The sequence below is a fragment of the Eubalaena glacialis genome, chromosome 8 (assembly GCF_028564815.1).
Source record: "Eubalaena glacialis isolate mEubGla1 chromosome 8, mEubGla1.1.hap2.+ XY, whole genome shotgun sequence".
NCBI classification, from domain to species: Eukaryota; Metazoa; Chordata; class Mammalia; order Artiodactyla; family Balaenidae; genus Eubalaena; species Eubalaena glacialis.
The window spans coordinates 123,587,704-123,602,128 of record NC_083723.1 but is presented as its reverse complement, the minus strand read 5'-3'; the positions used below and the strand labels follow the sequence as shown (position 1 = coordinate 123,602,128).

Below are 14,425 nucleotides of genomic sequence, written 5' to 3'. Positions count from 1 at the left end.
TCTTTTCCTCATTTTTAAATTGGGTTATTTGCATTTTTATTGTTGAGTCGTACGATTTTTAAAAAATACATTCTGAATACTAAAGCCTTATCAGAGATATGATTTGCAAATATTTTCTCCCATTCTGTAGACTGATTTTTCACTTTTAAGCACAATAGTTTTTTTTTTTTTTGGCTGCGTTTGGTCTTCCTTGCTGCGCGTGGGCTTTCTCTAGTTGCGGCAAGCGGGGGCTACTCTTCGTTGAGGTGCGCAGGCTTCTCATTGCGGTGGCTTCTCTTGTTGAGGAGCATGGGCTCTAGGTGAGCGGGCTTCAGTAGTTGTGGCACGCATGTTCAGTAGTTGTGGCTCGTGGGCTCCAGAGCGCAGGCTCAGTAGTTGTGGCGCACAGGCTTAGTTGCTCCGCGGCATGTGCGATCTTCCCGGACCAGGGCTTGAACCCATGTCCCCTGCATTGGCAGGCGGATTCTTAACCACTGTGCCACTAGGGAAGCCCTGAAGCACAAAAGTTTTAAATTTTGATCCAATTAAAAAAATTGTTTGCTTTATGCATCATATCTAAGAAATTATTCCCTAATCCAAGGTAATGAAAATTTACACTGTTTTCTTCTAAGAGTGTTATAATTTTAGCTCTTACATTTTAGCTCTTTGGCCCATTTTGAGCTAATTTTTGTATATGGTGTGAGGTAGGGGGTCCAAATTCATTCTTTTGCATGTGGCTATCCAGTTGTCCAAGCACCATTTTTAAAAAAAGATTGCTCTTTCTCTCATTGAATTGCCTTGGCACCCTGCTGAAAATGAACTGACCATACTTGTGTAAATTTATTTCCAATCTCTCAATTCTATTCCACTGATCTATATGTCTATCCTTATGCCATACATTGACTGATTTTTTAAAAATAAATTTATTTATTTTAGTTATTTATTTTTGGCTGCATTGGGTCTTTGTTGCTGTGCATGGGCATTCTCTAGTTTCGGCAAGAAGGGGCTACTCTTTGTTGCAGTGCGCAGGCTTCTCATTGCAGTGGCTTCTCTTGCTGTGGAGCATGGGCTCTAGGTTCATGGGCTTCAGTAGTTGTGGCATGCAGGCTCAGTAGCTGTGGCTCGCGGGCTCTAGAGCACAGGCTCAGTAGTTGCAGCACACGGGCTTAGTTGCTCCGTGGCATGCAGGATCTTCCCGGACCAGGGATCGAACCTGTGTCCCCTGCATTGGCAGGCGGATTCTTAACCACTGAGCCACCAGGGAAGCCCACATCGATTGATTTTTGAATGTTAAACCAACTTTGAATTCGTGGGGTAAATCTCACTTGGTCTTGATGTTTTATGGTTTTTATATAATTGTTGAATTCGATTGCTAAAGTTTTGTTTAGAACTTTTGCATCTATGCTCATGATGAATAGTGGCATATAATTTTATTTCTTATAATTCTTTGATTTTGATATCAGAGTAATACTTGCCTCACAGAATGAACTGAGAAGCATTCCCTCCTCTTCAATTTTCTAGAAGCATTTGTAGAGAATTGGTCTTATTTCTTCCTTAAATATTTGGTACAATTCCCCAGTGAAGCCATCTGGGTCTTAAGTTTTGTTTGTGGAAAGGTTTTAACTACAAATTCAGTTTTAAAAATAGATACAGGGGTATTCAGATTATATATTCTTCTTGATGAAGCTTGTGTCTTTTGTGTTTCTTACGTGTGGAGTTTGGTGAGTTCCTTGGATCTGTGAATTTATAACTTTCATCAAATTTGGAAACTTTCAGCCCTTATTTCTTCAAATATTTTTTTCTGTTCCCTCCTTTCTCCCCCCTTCTTCAAGGACTCCAATTACTCATATATTAGGCTGCGTGAAGTTGTCCCACAGCTTACTGATGCTTTTTCCGTTTTTAAAATTTTTTTTTCTCTGCTTTTCATTTTGGATAGTTCCTACTGCTATGTCTTCAAGTTTACTAATATTTTATTCTGAAATGCCTCATCTGCTGTTAACTCCATCCAGTGTTGCTGTTGTATAATATCAGACATTGCTTTCATCTCTAGAAGTTCAGTTGGGACTCCTTGATTCTACATCACCTTTTGAACACATGGAATACAGTTACAATAACTGTTTTCATGTCCTTGGTGCACTACTCTCAGCCCTGTGTGGGGTTGGGCAGTAATCCTTTTCCCACCTTGGGTAGTTTCTTCCCATGCACGTGTTAATCTGTCTCCAGCTGCATACTGGAGAGGGACCTTCTGTAGGTCTCCAGGGGTCTCCACTCTCTGGTACTTTATCCGACCAACTCTAGGCACTTGTTTGTCCTGGTTGCTCAGCTGTTTCTGAAACTCAGGGAGTCCACTGGGCTCCATCCAGGCTCCCCCTTCCTGCTCTGAGGTCTGGAAATTCTCTCAGGGCAGTAAGTTGGCCTCTCATAGGACTCACCTCATTTGTCCCTGTCTCTCAGGAACTGCTGTCCTTTGTTGCCAGATGCCCAGTGTCTTAAAAACCGTTTCACATATTTTATGTGTCTGGTTTTTGGTTGTTTCAGGTAGGAAGCAGGAGGGTAAATCCAATCCCTATTACTTCACATTGGCCAGACTTGAAGTCAAAGCTAGTGAATTCTGAAAGCTGTTGAAAAACTGCCTTTCCTTTGTCTAGTTAGCCTCTGATATTTCTCCAAAGCTGCCAAGAAGAGTCTGTGGGGGAGATAAAATGAAATTTGGAGGGATGGGATGTTTACCAGCTGGCTTTAATACTACAGAATAGCCATGTCTTTACTAACACTGCCCCGGTCAGACACCCAGGAAAGGCCCAGACATTCCAGTGCCAGATGTGGGGTGAGCTTGGAGAGCCATGTGCGTGTCGAGTCTCTGAACCTTCCTCTGGGCCAGTCTCTGAGTGGCAACTCTCTTGTCCAGAGGGCCTGACTCCTGACTTTGGGGGCCAGCAGCGAGACAGTGGCCAGTAAAAGAGATTTTCTTGTCATGAGAGGGAGATTTGGTTTTCTAAGCCTGCTTGCTTTTAAATCTTGACCCTTTTTAGAATGGACGGTGACTCCTTGGAGCAGACTGAGAGCATGTCATCCTGGGAATGAGGGGGGTGTGGAGTGGGGAGACCTGAGCCCAGTGGTCCAGCGCATTCTGGTTCAGGACCCTTGCTCAGAGACTAGGGGACTCTCTGATATCTAATGCTGGTCCCATCATTCTCTGGACCCTGGCAACACTCATAGTGTGGGACATGTATATACAGGGTTCTAAGGGTATATGGCCATGTATTATTCCCCAAACAATAATTTTAATTCTCTGATAATCGTCCTCTAAACATTAATTATAATAGTAATAATACTGAGGTTTCACAAAGCCCTCTTTTTTCTTCCAATAATACAATATGTTTTGTGTTTGTGTGTGGTAAAATACACATAACAAAATTTACCATTGTAACCATTTTAAATTGTACACTTCAGTGACACTATGTACATTATGTACATTCACATTCACATTGTGCAACTATCACCACTATCTAGTCATACTTTTTTCATCACCCCAAATCAAAACCCAGTAACTGGGACTTCCCTGGTGGCCCAGTGGTTAAGACTCCACGCTCCCAATGCAGGGGGCCCGGGTTCGATCTCTGGTCAGGGAACTGGATCCCACATGCATGCTGCTACTAAGAGTTTGCATGCCACAACTAAGGAGTCTGCCTGCCGCAACTAAGACCCAGCGAAACCCAATAAATGAATAAATAAATAGAAGAAACTCAGTATCCATCTGCCTTTCTTGATGCCCTGCAGAGAGGCCCCTGCAGCAGTCATTCTTTCTAGCAGGTGGAATTGTGGCTATTTTTGTGGCATGTGTCTGAGCACCCCCTGGCACAAAATGGTCTCCTCCATCGCTGTTGGTGCCCGGAGTCCCCCCCGCCAACCTTCAGTCAAACATTGCCCCTTTCCTGTTTCTCCCATGAGGGATCTGGGCCCTTGGAGGAGTCTCTGGAAGATAGTTAAGTGCATGACGTGGGGGAGGGAGACCAGTGTTTGCTGATTGCACAGTTTTGCTGGCAGACCTAGCTTGGCTCCTGGGTCTCTACAGCTCTGTTTTCTCAAGGTGGGAGGCGGGAGACCCCAGTTTCAGAGGAATTAGGTGCTGTTTTCCAACTTTCCCACCTTCTTGCACCCCTGTTAGATTTGGGTGAAGTTCACCAAAGCAGAGTCTGTAATGCTTGACCTGGGAAGAGAAGCAGGCTCAAGATAGCATCTTCACTGCACACACAGACACCGAGACACCCCACACCATCTCACACACACACTCTCCCCACACACATAAGGAAATAGGCTGGCTGGCTCACTCCCCACCAGGGGACCACTTTGGCCAAGCCAATGTGGGGGAAGAGGAATAAAGGAGAAGGGCAAGATGAACAAAAACTGTATCAACTTGGAAAGAGGAAGATGGTGGGGGTGAGCAGTACTGGACCTTGGCTGGTTGACGTTGCGGCAGCGCTTCTGAATCCGCTCCGTGTGCTGGGAGCTGAGAAGGGAGCAGGTTTGTGTTGGTGGCGACTGAGGAACAGAAAGGTATGCCTCCCATCTCGCTCACTTCAATTGTGTGGGCTCCTTGGAAGTTCAACTTTTCTCGTAGTGTAGCTGTCCTTTTTCAAACACTAGTAGGCAGGCTCCATGAGGGTGTGGCCATGGTCATCTCACCCTGCCTTGGACCTCCCCACTTCTTGAACACCCTCTCTTCTTGGTGTCCAAGATAACAGATGCCTGTTCAGAACATTTGGGTCTCCTCTGGCTCTGAGACAGGCTGGGACCTTGGACCCTTTGCAGTGCTGCAATGCTCGCATCTGGACACACCTCTCCTCAAGCAACAAAATACAAAGAAACTATATGGGACTAAAAATAACTGCATGCATGAGCAGTTGGGGCAAATTATGGGCAAAAAGCTACAAAAGACCAAAAAAACCCCTACTGCCACTTTTGAAAAGCCCGGAGCAAAAGATGGGGGTCAGGAGCAAAAGCAGGGTACTGTGCATGCCCCCTGCACGCAACACCACCAGAAGGGTGGGTAAAACACCTATGCCACCCCTCCAGCCTGACCCCCAGACCCCTACCCTCACCCCATAGAAGGAACAAGCTCACCCACACACACAGGGAGCGAGAGGGCAAGGGAACCTGTTGTGTGTTCTCGCTCCCCCCCTGCTGCAGCAGGGGCCCCAATAAAGCCTTGCCTGAATTTCTCGTCTGGCCTCTAGTCAATTTCTATTGACTGGGGAAGGCCAAGAACCCTGGTCGGTATCAGCTCTTCTCTGTGTAAACTCTCCCTATGTCTTCTCACTCTTCACCTCACCTTCCCCAAGGGCTGCAGCTCCCAGGCATGCTCATGACTCCCACCCTCTCTGCCTGGCCTCAGCTGTAGGCTACACCTGTATGGCCAGATGTCCATCAGTCTTCACATCTGGATGTTGCAATGGCCCCTTTAAGTACACAGGTCCTAAAATGAACTCACGATCAGCCCGTAGAAGCATCCTCTGAACAGGTGTCATCAGCCACCATCTACCCAGTCTCTCGCCACAGTGGGGACTCCCAGAGTCCCTCCTTCCTCCCAGCAGGCATCTAGTTTCTGAATAGTCCACCTCTGGAATATCCCTGCCCTTTCTGCCTTCCTCTCTCCTGCTGGATCCCAGCAGCCCCCTCCTGCCTCCTTTCAACCCACCTCCACCAGTCTTTTTCCAAACGTCTCCAAAAGTCTAACCCCACCCCCCAAACCCTTCAGTGGCCCCCCATCGCCTATGAAGTAAGTTCCCACTCCTTAAGCAGAGCTGCAAGGTGATTCACAAATTTGGGGAAAGAAAGAATGGTTTTCTCTGGTTTTGACCACTTGGAGAATAAATGGCCCAGTGCCCCATGGGACCCCATTATGGGCTTTTCTTTCGGAGTCTGGACGTGGTCAACCATTAGAAGGTCCGGTCGTCGTGATGAGGGCTAGCTTTCCGGAGCCACCCTGCTCCCCGCCCCCCAAAACACACAGACACAAATCCGATCTGAGATCGCCTGGCTAGCTTCTCTAAAGAGCCCTGGAGGGTTCGGGGAAATCCTGCTACCTTTAGGACCTGGAGGATCCGAGTAGGGGGTCACCCCACCCCCACCCCCACCCCCACCCCCACCCCCGGCCGCCGAGCCGGCACCGGAACTGCCTGATGGGAACCCGCAGACCCGCGCTCCAGGAGGTCTCGCTGCCCGGGGCGTCGGATTCCTGCAGAGATCTCGGTGGACAGTCTGAGGTGCGCGCCGAGCCTGGGGTCGCGGGGAGGGGGGGCTCCCCCTCCTCTGGCGGGACTTATTTAGGTTTCGGGGTGTGCACGTGATTCCCCAGCGAGGGCGGACTAAGGGCGCTCTCCAACGAGGAGGGCCGACCCCAAGTCCCCCGAGAGCCCCTCTGGCAGGGTCCTTAGTACTGGGAGCCTGGAAGGAGCTGACTTGCCTGGTGGTGGCGCGCAGCCGCGGGCCCGAGTGAGTTCCCGGCGTGAGCGTCTCCCCAGCCCAGACCCTGCAGTCCACCTCCTTCTCCTCCTCCTCCTCCTCGTCCCGGCCTTTGGTCCTGGCGGGGGTGGCAGAGGGCGGGAGCCCAGAGGCGCAGGCCGGGCAGCCGGAACCGTCGCACGCCGAGCGGTGCGCAGCGTCCCCGGGGCGGGCGCGGGGACCGCGGGCTGAGGTCTGTCCCGAGAGGGCGAGGGCGGGGGCGGGGGCGGGGGCGGGGGCGCAGGCCAGGAAAGTGGGAGGGGACAGGTTGAGGGGTGGTCTCTGAGGAGGAGCCAGGCTGAACTGTATTGTTCGCCTCGGCCGCCCGGAGCGCGCGGAGCGGGCCGGGGAGCGTACGCGGGGCGCTCCGCTTCCCGTGTTCCCCCCGTCCCCGGCGCCCCGAGAAGAGAGCCGGGCTTTCCCGCGCGCCCCGGGACGCCTCTGCTCAGGTGGGGTGCGGGTCTTCCCTGGGGGCGCGGGCAAGGGAGGCGTTCCGCGCCGGTGGGGCTGCGACTGCTGCACCCGGGGACCGGGAGTCCCGAGTGGGCCGCCCCGCGCAGCGCAGCCCCCGCCGGCTCCGCGGGCCGGGAGGCCGGGTGGGCGCACGGGAGCCAGCGTCCGCCGCTTCACCCGCGCCGCGTGCTTCCGCAGGAGCCGGGGGCCGGGGGCCCCGCGATGGCCGCGGGACGCAGCCACAGGGAGCCGCGGCGAGGATACCCGGGCGCCCCTCCCTAGCGGGGCGCAGCCTCCTCCTAGCCCGCCGCCCGACCGGCGGGATGGGGGGCGGAAGGTCTGCCCTGAGGGTCTGCGCGGACCACCGCGGGGGCATCAACTGGCTCAGCCTGAGCCCCGACGGGCAGCGCCTGCTGACGGGCAGCGAGGACGGCACGGCCCGACTCTGGAGCACCGCGGACGGCCAGTGCTGCGCCCTCCTGCAAGGTAGACCCGCTTGGCCGCGTCCTCCGACCTCTCGCTCTGTCCTCCTCTCTGCCGCTCGCTGCCTCAGACCTGGGCGCTTTCGTCCGCAGAACCCTTCCCCAAAGTCCAGCCCGCGCCCATCGCGGACCCTCGTGGAAGAGCGCTGGGTGGGGTGGGAGTGCAGAGGGGGCTACGATACGGGCCAGTGAGCCGAGGGGCGAGGCTGCGAGGGCGCAGATCACCTGTCAACCGCTGGGTGAAATCCCTTCCATCACCGCAGTTTTAACAAACAAAAAGAAATCGCAGCTCTGCTCCTTTCAGCTTCCCTCGTCTCTCACAGGCCTTGTGACCTTTGGCTGAACATTTCCTCTCTCGGGGCCTTTGTAGTCACAACAGTGGCTTGTTAATCGGCCTGGGCACTACGGAGTGCACTCCGCATGGTGTGGTACCGTTTTCCCACCACTCGTGCAGGCAGGGGAACTGAGGCACGGAGTTAAGTAGTTGGCCAGCCGTTTACACAGCCCATGGGGGGCAGAGTCGAAAACCCCCTCCCTCATTCGACCTCCCTGCCCTGCTCTCTCGCTGCCTCATTTCACCCGCAATTTGGCATGTTTGGAAACTCCATGAAATAGCAGGAGGTACACATAGGCGTAAATATTGTTTTATGAAAGAGCCCTACCAATACACCCACACCGATTTATATTTGTGGCTTACTCAAGGGGAGGTGGATGTTTTTCTCACCTCGGGTCCCTGTCACATGCCTGCAGCACAGGACTGAGAGGTCCCTCTGTTGTCTGAGTGGCTCCTATAGCCCCTTGTGGAAGCACCAGGCTGCCTGCGCTGTGTGCACAGTTATTTTTCACTGCTGGTTTTTCCACCATAATCAGCAAATCCTGGGTGGCCTGCCCCAGGCCTCCTGGCTCATCTAGGCACAGGGAGTAAATTAGCTTCCGTATTGGCTGATCCTGACCCTGCTGGTTTTCTTTTTTTCGTTTGATTTTATTTATTTGTTTATTTATCTTTGGGCCATGAGGCTCGTGGGATCTTAGTTCCCCCCGACAGAGGAGCGAACCTGTGCCCCCTGCAGTGGAAGCGCAGAGTCTTAGCCACTGGACCGCTAGGAAAGTCCCACCCTGTTGGTTTTATTTTTATTTTTTATTTATTTATTTTTTGGCTGCGTTGGGTCTTCACTGCTGTGCGCGGGCTTCTCATTGCGATGGCTTCTCTTGTTGCGGAGCACGGGCTTTAGGTGCGCAGGCTTCAGTAGTTGTGGCATGCAGGCTTCAGTAGTTGTGGTGCGCGGGCTTAGTTGCTCCGCGGCATGTGGGATCTTCCCAGACCAGGGCTCGACCCTGTGTCCCCTACTTTGGCAGGCGGATCTTAACCACTGGACTGCTAGGGAAGTCCCACCCTGTTGGTTTTACATCAAAGCAGTTATGGTAGGTATTTCAAAGCTCAGTAGGGATGCATTTTGGACTGCCTGTTATTTGGGAGCTGGTGTAGATAATGGGGAGTTGGCCACCACGCACAGATAGTCACATGCACTGCCAAGGCATAGATCTGTTAGAAAATTTAAATCCAGTGTGTATTGCTTTCCAAACATGAGAACAGTATCTAGAGGGCTTTCAGAGATGCAGGTGCCTAGGTCTGGGTTTCACTGAGCCTTTGGGGGTAGGACTCCAGAATTGGCATTTCTAACAAGCTGTGAGGTGACTCTGATGATCGGCTGGCCCGGGGAGCCCTGGGCCTGGGACCCCTTGTGGGAGCCCAATTTGTAGGCCAGTTTCTGCCTCAGGAAGCTCCAGTCCTTTCCAGGGTGGTTCTGGCCTGGTGGGCACCTGGCTCCGTCCCCAGGGCCCACAGTCCTGCCCAGCCCTGCCCTGCCATCCTCACCCGGCTCTGTGCCTGGCAAGTCCCCTTCACACCCACTTTAGTGACCCTCACAGCGGCTCGTCCCCGCAGGACACCAGAACCTGCTTCCTAGCAAGGCCACGCTGGACCCTCTGTTGCCCTAGTTGGAGGCCTTCCCACTCCACGGGAAAACGCTATCAAACGGAAAAACTGCTGACAGGGTCGTTTCTTTTATAAGGGTTTGCACTTTAAGAATTGTCAAGGACAGAGGGGACAAAAGTAACCTTTCCTTATCCTGAAATTGCACTACTAGACTTGTGAGAGAGTCATTTTGGGTGTGTGATAATCCTTGTGTGGCCCCCATGGTAAGCAAGGACCTGCCAACTGCTCCTCTGTAGGATTTTTTTTTTTTGGCTGCATTGGGTCTTCGTTGCTGCACGCAGGCTTTCTCTAGTTGCGGCGAGCAGGGGCTACTCTTCATTGCGGTGCGCGGGCTTCTCATTGCAGTGGCTTCTCTTGTTGCAGAGCTCGGGCTCTAGGCGCGTGGGCTTCAGTAGTTGTGGCGCACAGGTTTAGTAGTTGTGGCACACGGGCTTAGTTGCTCTGTGGCATGTGGGATCTTCCTGGACCAGGGATCAAACTCGTGTCCCCTGCCTTGGCAGGTGGATTCTTAACCACTGCGCCACCAGGGAAGTCCACAGGATTTTTTTTGGATCAGTGAAATATTAATAAAAATGTCTTGACATTTTAGTGCCCTATATTTTATAAATACCCTTCTAAGTACATATCTCTTATGTTATTAACCCTTGCAACTGTGAGGTGGATAGAATTGACAGCAGTTTAGGGAATTCCCTGGCAGTCCAGTGGTTAGGACTCTGCGCTTTCATTGCTGAGGGTCTGGGTTCAATCCCTGGTTGGGGAACTAAGACAAGCTGCGTGGCACAGCCAAAAAAAAAAAAAAAATTAAGAACAATTGACAGCAATTTATTTATTTATTTTTAAAATTTTATTGAAGTATAGTTGACTTACAATGTTGTGTTAATTTCTTCTGTACAGAAAAATGACTCAGTTATACATATATATTTATATATATTCTTTTTCATATTCTTTTCCATTAGGGTTTATCACAGGATATTGAATATAGTTGCCTGTGCTATACAGTAGGACCTTGTTGTTTATCCATTCTCTATATAATAGTTTGCCTCTGCTAATCCCAAACTCCCATTCCTTCCCTCCCCACCCCTGGCAACCACAAGTCTGTTCTCTATGTCTGTGAGTCTGTTTTTGTTTCGTAGATGTGTTGATTTGTATCATATTTTAGATTCCACATATAAGTGATACCATATGGTATTTGTCTTTCTCTTTCTGACTTACTTCGCTTAGTATGGTAATCTCTAGGTCCATCCATGTTGCTGCAAATGGCATTATTTCATTCTTTTTGATAGCTGAGTAGTATTCCAGTGTGTGTGTGTGTGTGTGTGTGTGTGTGTGTGTGTGTGTATACACACCACATCTTCTTTATCCATTTATCTGTCGGTGGACATTCACGTTGCTTCCATGTCTTGGCTATTGTGAATAGTGCTGCTATGATAACACCAGTTTATAGATGAGAACAGGAGATGCAGATATTTACCAACATGGAGCATATTCTAAGTGTTTCCTAGACACTCACATCGTGAGGCAGGTGCTGTTGTCAGCATGCCCGATGCATAGTGTGGTTGCAGGGCTTGTCCAGGGTCTCGCGGCTGGTCGGCGGCAGAGAGGCTTCTCGCCCACTGTGTGGCCCCTGCTCTGGGCAGGACAGAGTTGCAGGGAAGCTGTGCTCCCCCGGGGCCACACGGCTGATCAGCGGCAGACCCTGCAGGTCTCCTGACTCCAAATCCAGGCTCTTTCCACTGCCATCGTAGAAACTGCCACCTCGGGGTGAGTGCCAGCTCCTTGCACAGCTTGGGGCCCACAGAAGGCTTCAGAGGAGAGCCTGTTGGTGGGTCAGGCCTGGATTTCTCGGGCAGAGCGGCCTGGGTTGGCAGCTCCTGCCATGCGTTTTCCTTCTGCAGACGAGCTCACGGTGCAGAAGCAGTTGGGGACCAGAGGATCTTCCCAGATCTTCCCGGACCATGGCTCGAACCCATGTTCCCTGCATTGGCAGGTGGATTCTTGAACACTGCGCCACCAGGGAAGCCCTATTTATTTATTTATTTTGGCTGCGCCAAGTCTTAGTTGCGGCACGCGGGATCCTCAGTTGCAGCATGAGGGCTTCTTAGTTGCGGCATGCATGTGGGATCTAGTTCCCCGACCAGGGATCGAACCCGGGTCCCCTGCACTGGGAGCGTGGAGTCTTACCCACTGGACCACCAGGGAAGTCCCGTGCCTCAGTTTGTTTATCTGTGAATTGGGGGTGATAACAAGAGGAACCTAACCTCATAAGGTCATGGTGGGCATCAAGCCAGTTAATAAAGAGTTCCTAGCTCATTGTATTCGCTGTCTTATCCTTCATGCCCAAGGTGAGGAACAGGATCCCTCGGCACTGTGCCATGCCAGCTCCAGAGCTCTTCTTCATTTGCCTCCCACAACTCTTTATCATCCCGTTTTGTAGATGAGGAAACTGAGGCTTGCCAGCCCTCTGCGCTCCTCCCTCTGGGTCCAGAGCCCTTTCCCCCTCACCTGCCTGTTGGCTTGACGGCGCTGGGTGCCTGTGTCGGATTCAAAGGTGCAAGAGTCTCGGATCCCGCCCCAGGGAATTTGCAGATTGGACTGAGAGAACGCTTGCTTAACTAAGGGGCTGTGTGCACTTCAGAAGAGCAGGAACTTGGTGGGCTGGGGTAGCCAGGGTTCACCTCTTGGCCCAGGAGGGCCTGGAACTGAGACAATTTTTAATTGTTATAAAAACCACACAGCATAATATTTACCATCTTAGCCATTTATAATATACAGTTCAGAGACATTAAACGTTCAAAATGTTGTGCAGCCATCACCACCATCACCTCCAGGATTTTTTCCTCTTGTAAAACTGAAACCGTCCCCTCTGAACAATATCCTCATTCCTCCCTCCCCCAGCCCCTGGCACCCACTGTTCTACTTTCTGCCTCTAGGAACCTGACTCCTCTGGGTACCTTGCATAAGTGGAATCACATATTAGTTGTCTTTTTGTGACTGGCTCATTTCACTCAGCACAATGTCCCCAAGGTTGTAGCATGGGCTAGAATGTCCTTCCTTTTGAAAGCCGAATGCTATTCTGCCGTGTGGATCTTACACATCTTCTTTATCCATCATCCGTCGGTGGACACTTGGGCTGCTTCCACTTCTTGACCATTGTGAGTGATGCTGCTGTGAACATGGGTGTGCAAATATCTCTTCCAGGCCCTGCTTTCCATTCTTTTGGGTATATACCCAGAAGTGGGATTGCTGAATCATCTCATACATATTTTTAAACGGGCACGTGGGAGCACAGGGAAGGCTCTCAGACATAAACAAATCGTTATTAACTTTGTCCTGGTCAAGGAAAAATTCCATCAAAAAACAGTTTGTTTTAAGTACGGATGTGAAGGAAGCCCACACTGGCAATTCACTCTAAGGCTCTGCGGAGACCACTGTCTGGGGCAGGTGAGCTCCCCTGTGGGTGCGGATTAAGGAGAACGGGGATGGAGGCAGGAGAGCAGTTTGGTCAAGGTTGTGGAGCAGGAGAAGCTGGGCTGAGGACAGGCCCTGTGGCGGCAGCAGTGACCAGAGCATCAAGCCCGGGCTGGGAGCTTGGGGGCGGGTGGCCCAAGCCTGAGTCCTCAGTGGTTTTGTCAGACCCTGTCCATTCCAGCCAGGGCTCCCGTGCTCAGACAACGGCAGGAAACAACTGGCACCTGAGAGTGGTAACTCAAGGAGGGTCTAATCAAGGGACGCTTGCAAAATGTGGGCAGAGTGTGGGGAACCACTGTACTTATGGCGAGTACCAGAGGGGCTGTCACCATCCCCAGGCCTGAAGGAGGGAGGGTGGGAGCGGTCACTGCTGCCTGGAAACAGCTGGGGAGGGGGCTCCCTCCAGGGAGGCGTGACCGTGGTTTGAGGGCCTTGGCCAGCGTATCCCGAACTAGAGACCCCTCCTGGGGCTCCCGACTGTCTGAACCCTGCGGGCAGCGGAGGAGACGGAGCCCACAGCGGGTGAGGGCGCTGCAGGGAGCAGGCTGGAGAAGACGAGGACCCACGGTGGCAGACGAAAGACTCCAGGGGCAGCAGGGCGAGAGGAGGCCCCGCTTTTCATGCTGAGTTGAAGGCGTGTTCAGCTGGGCCGTGCCCACTCCGGGCCCCTCTGCCCCTGCAGACCCTGGTCTCCAGCGCGGCGAGCTGCTGCCGCATGGGGAGGGGGCACTTGGACTCTAAACCTGCAGCAAGTCCAAGGGCGTGCAAGCCGGGAGACGGGGCCGGCTACCTTGGCAGGAAACCCTGAGCCTCAGCATAGTCTTTTGAACATAATAACCGCATTTTATCTGCATTCTACATCCCTTCAAAAATATTTATTTTTAGTTTGGCTTTCTTGCTTATTCTGCACAATTCCAACAGCTTGTGGCCGAGGCGCTGTGGTCCCTGGAGACGTGATGGGCCCTCCCTTCTCCGAGCCCTCACTCCTCCACCCCTGGTGATCCTGCCGGGGTGGTGGAGCCCTGTCGTTGGTCTGTGGATTACAGTCTGTGGATTATAGTCAGGGACGCGCTCCGCAGCCCCCAGAGCCCCTGTGCTGCAAGGGCTCTGAGCCCGGATCGCTCCCTTGGGTTGTCAGATGTGAGATGGGCGTCTTGTGCCGGAGAAGGGGCTTGTGCGGGGGGAGAGCCTTGATCGATGCAGGGACCCCCGCCAGCTTGGCCAGGCCCCTGAGGGGGTGGAGGGTCAGCCTGGCCCAGCTTCAGAGATGAGTTTTTTACATTGAAAAACTTCTTTTTATTATCACCTCTTTTCTTCAAGTCTGTTTATATTTCTGTTGATTTGCAATCAGTGTATATATCTTTTTTTTTACTTCTACATATCAGAAAAGCTGTCCCACTCTCACGGTCTTGGTCAATGGCTGCAGTTTCACCGAGTCTAGGTGCCACGCTTGGATTTTCAGTGTTTTTCTTGGCCTGATTGACGGGTTCACATGACACTCTGCCTTCCTGCTGTCAGATGCTGTTGAGATGGGACGGAAGGA

The 14,425-nt window shown here is 52.0% G+C and overlaps 1 protein-coding gene across 5 annotated transcripts in view; it reads left to right on the top strand.

Annotated features, from left to right (window-relative positions):
* The first annotated feature begins 6,154 nt into the window (after nt 1-6,154).
* Nucleotides 6,155-14,425, top strand: part of WDR86 (WD repeat domain 86) — a 37,033-nt gene continuing 28,762 nt past the window's right edge. For 2 of the 5 annotated variants that reach the window (XM_061198959.1, XM_061198955.1), the window contains exons 1-2: nt 6,802-6,932; nt 7,135-7,422. In XM_061198959.1, the coding sequence (XP_061054942.1) occupies nt 7,260-7,422 (163 nt within the window). In that variant the 5' untranslated portion in view covers nt 6,802-6,932; nt 7,135-7,259. Of the gene's footprint in view, nt 6,246-6,430; nt 6,677-6,801; nt 6,933-7,134; nt 7,423-14,425 lie in introns of those variants that run through there. The other 3 variants (XM_061198956.1, XM_061198958.1, XM_061198957.1) reach the window with 3 other exon arrangements.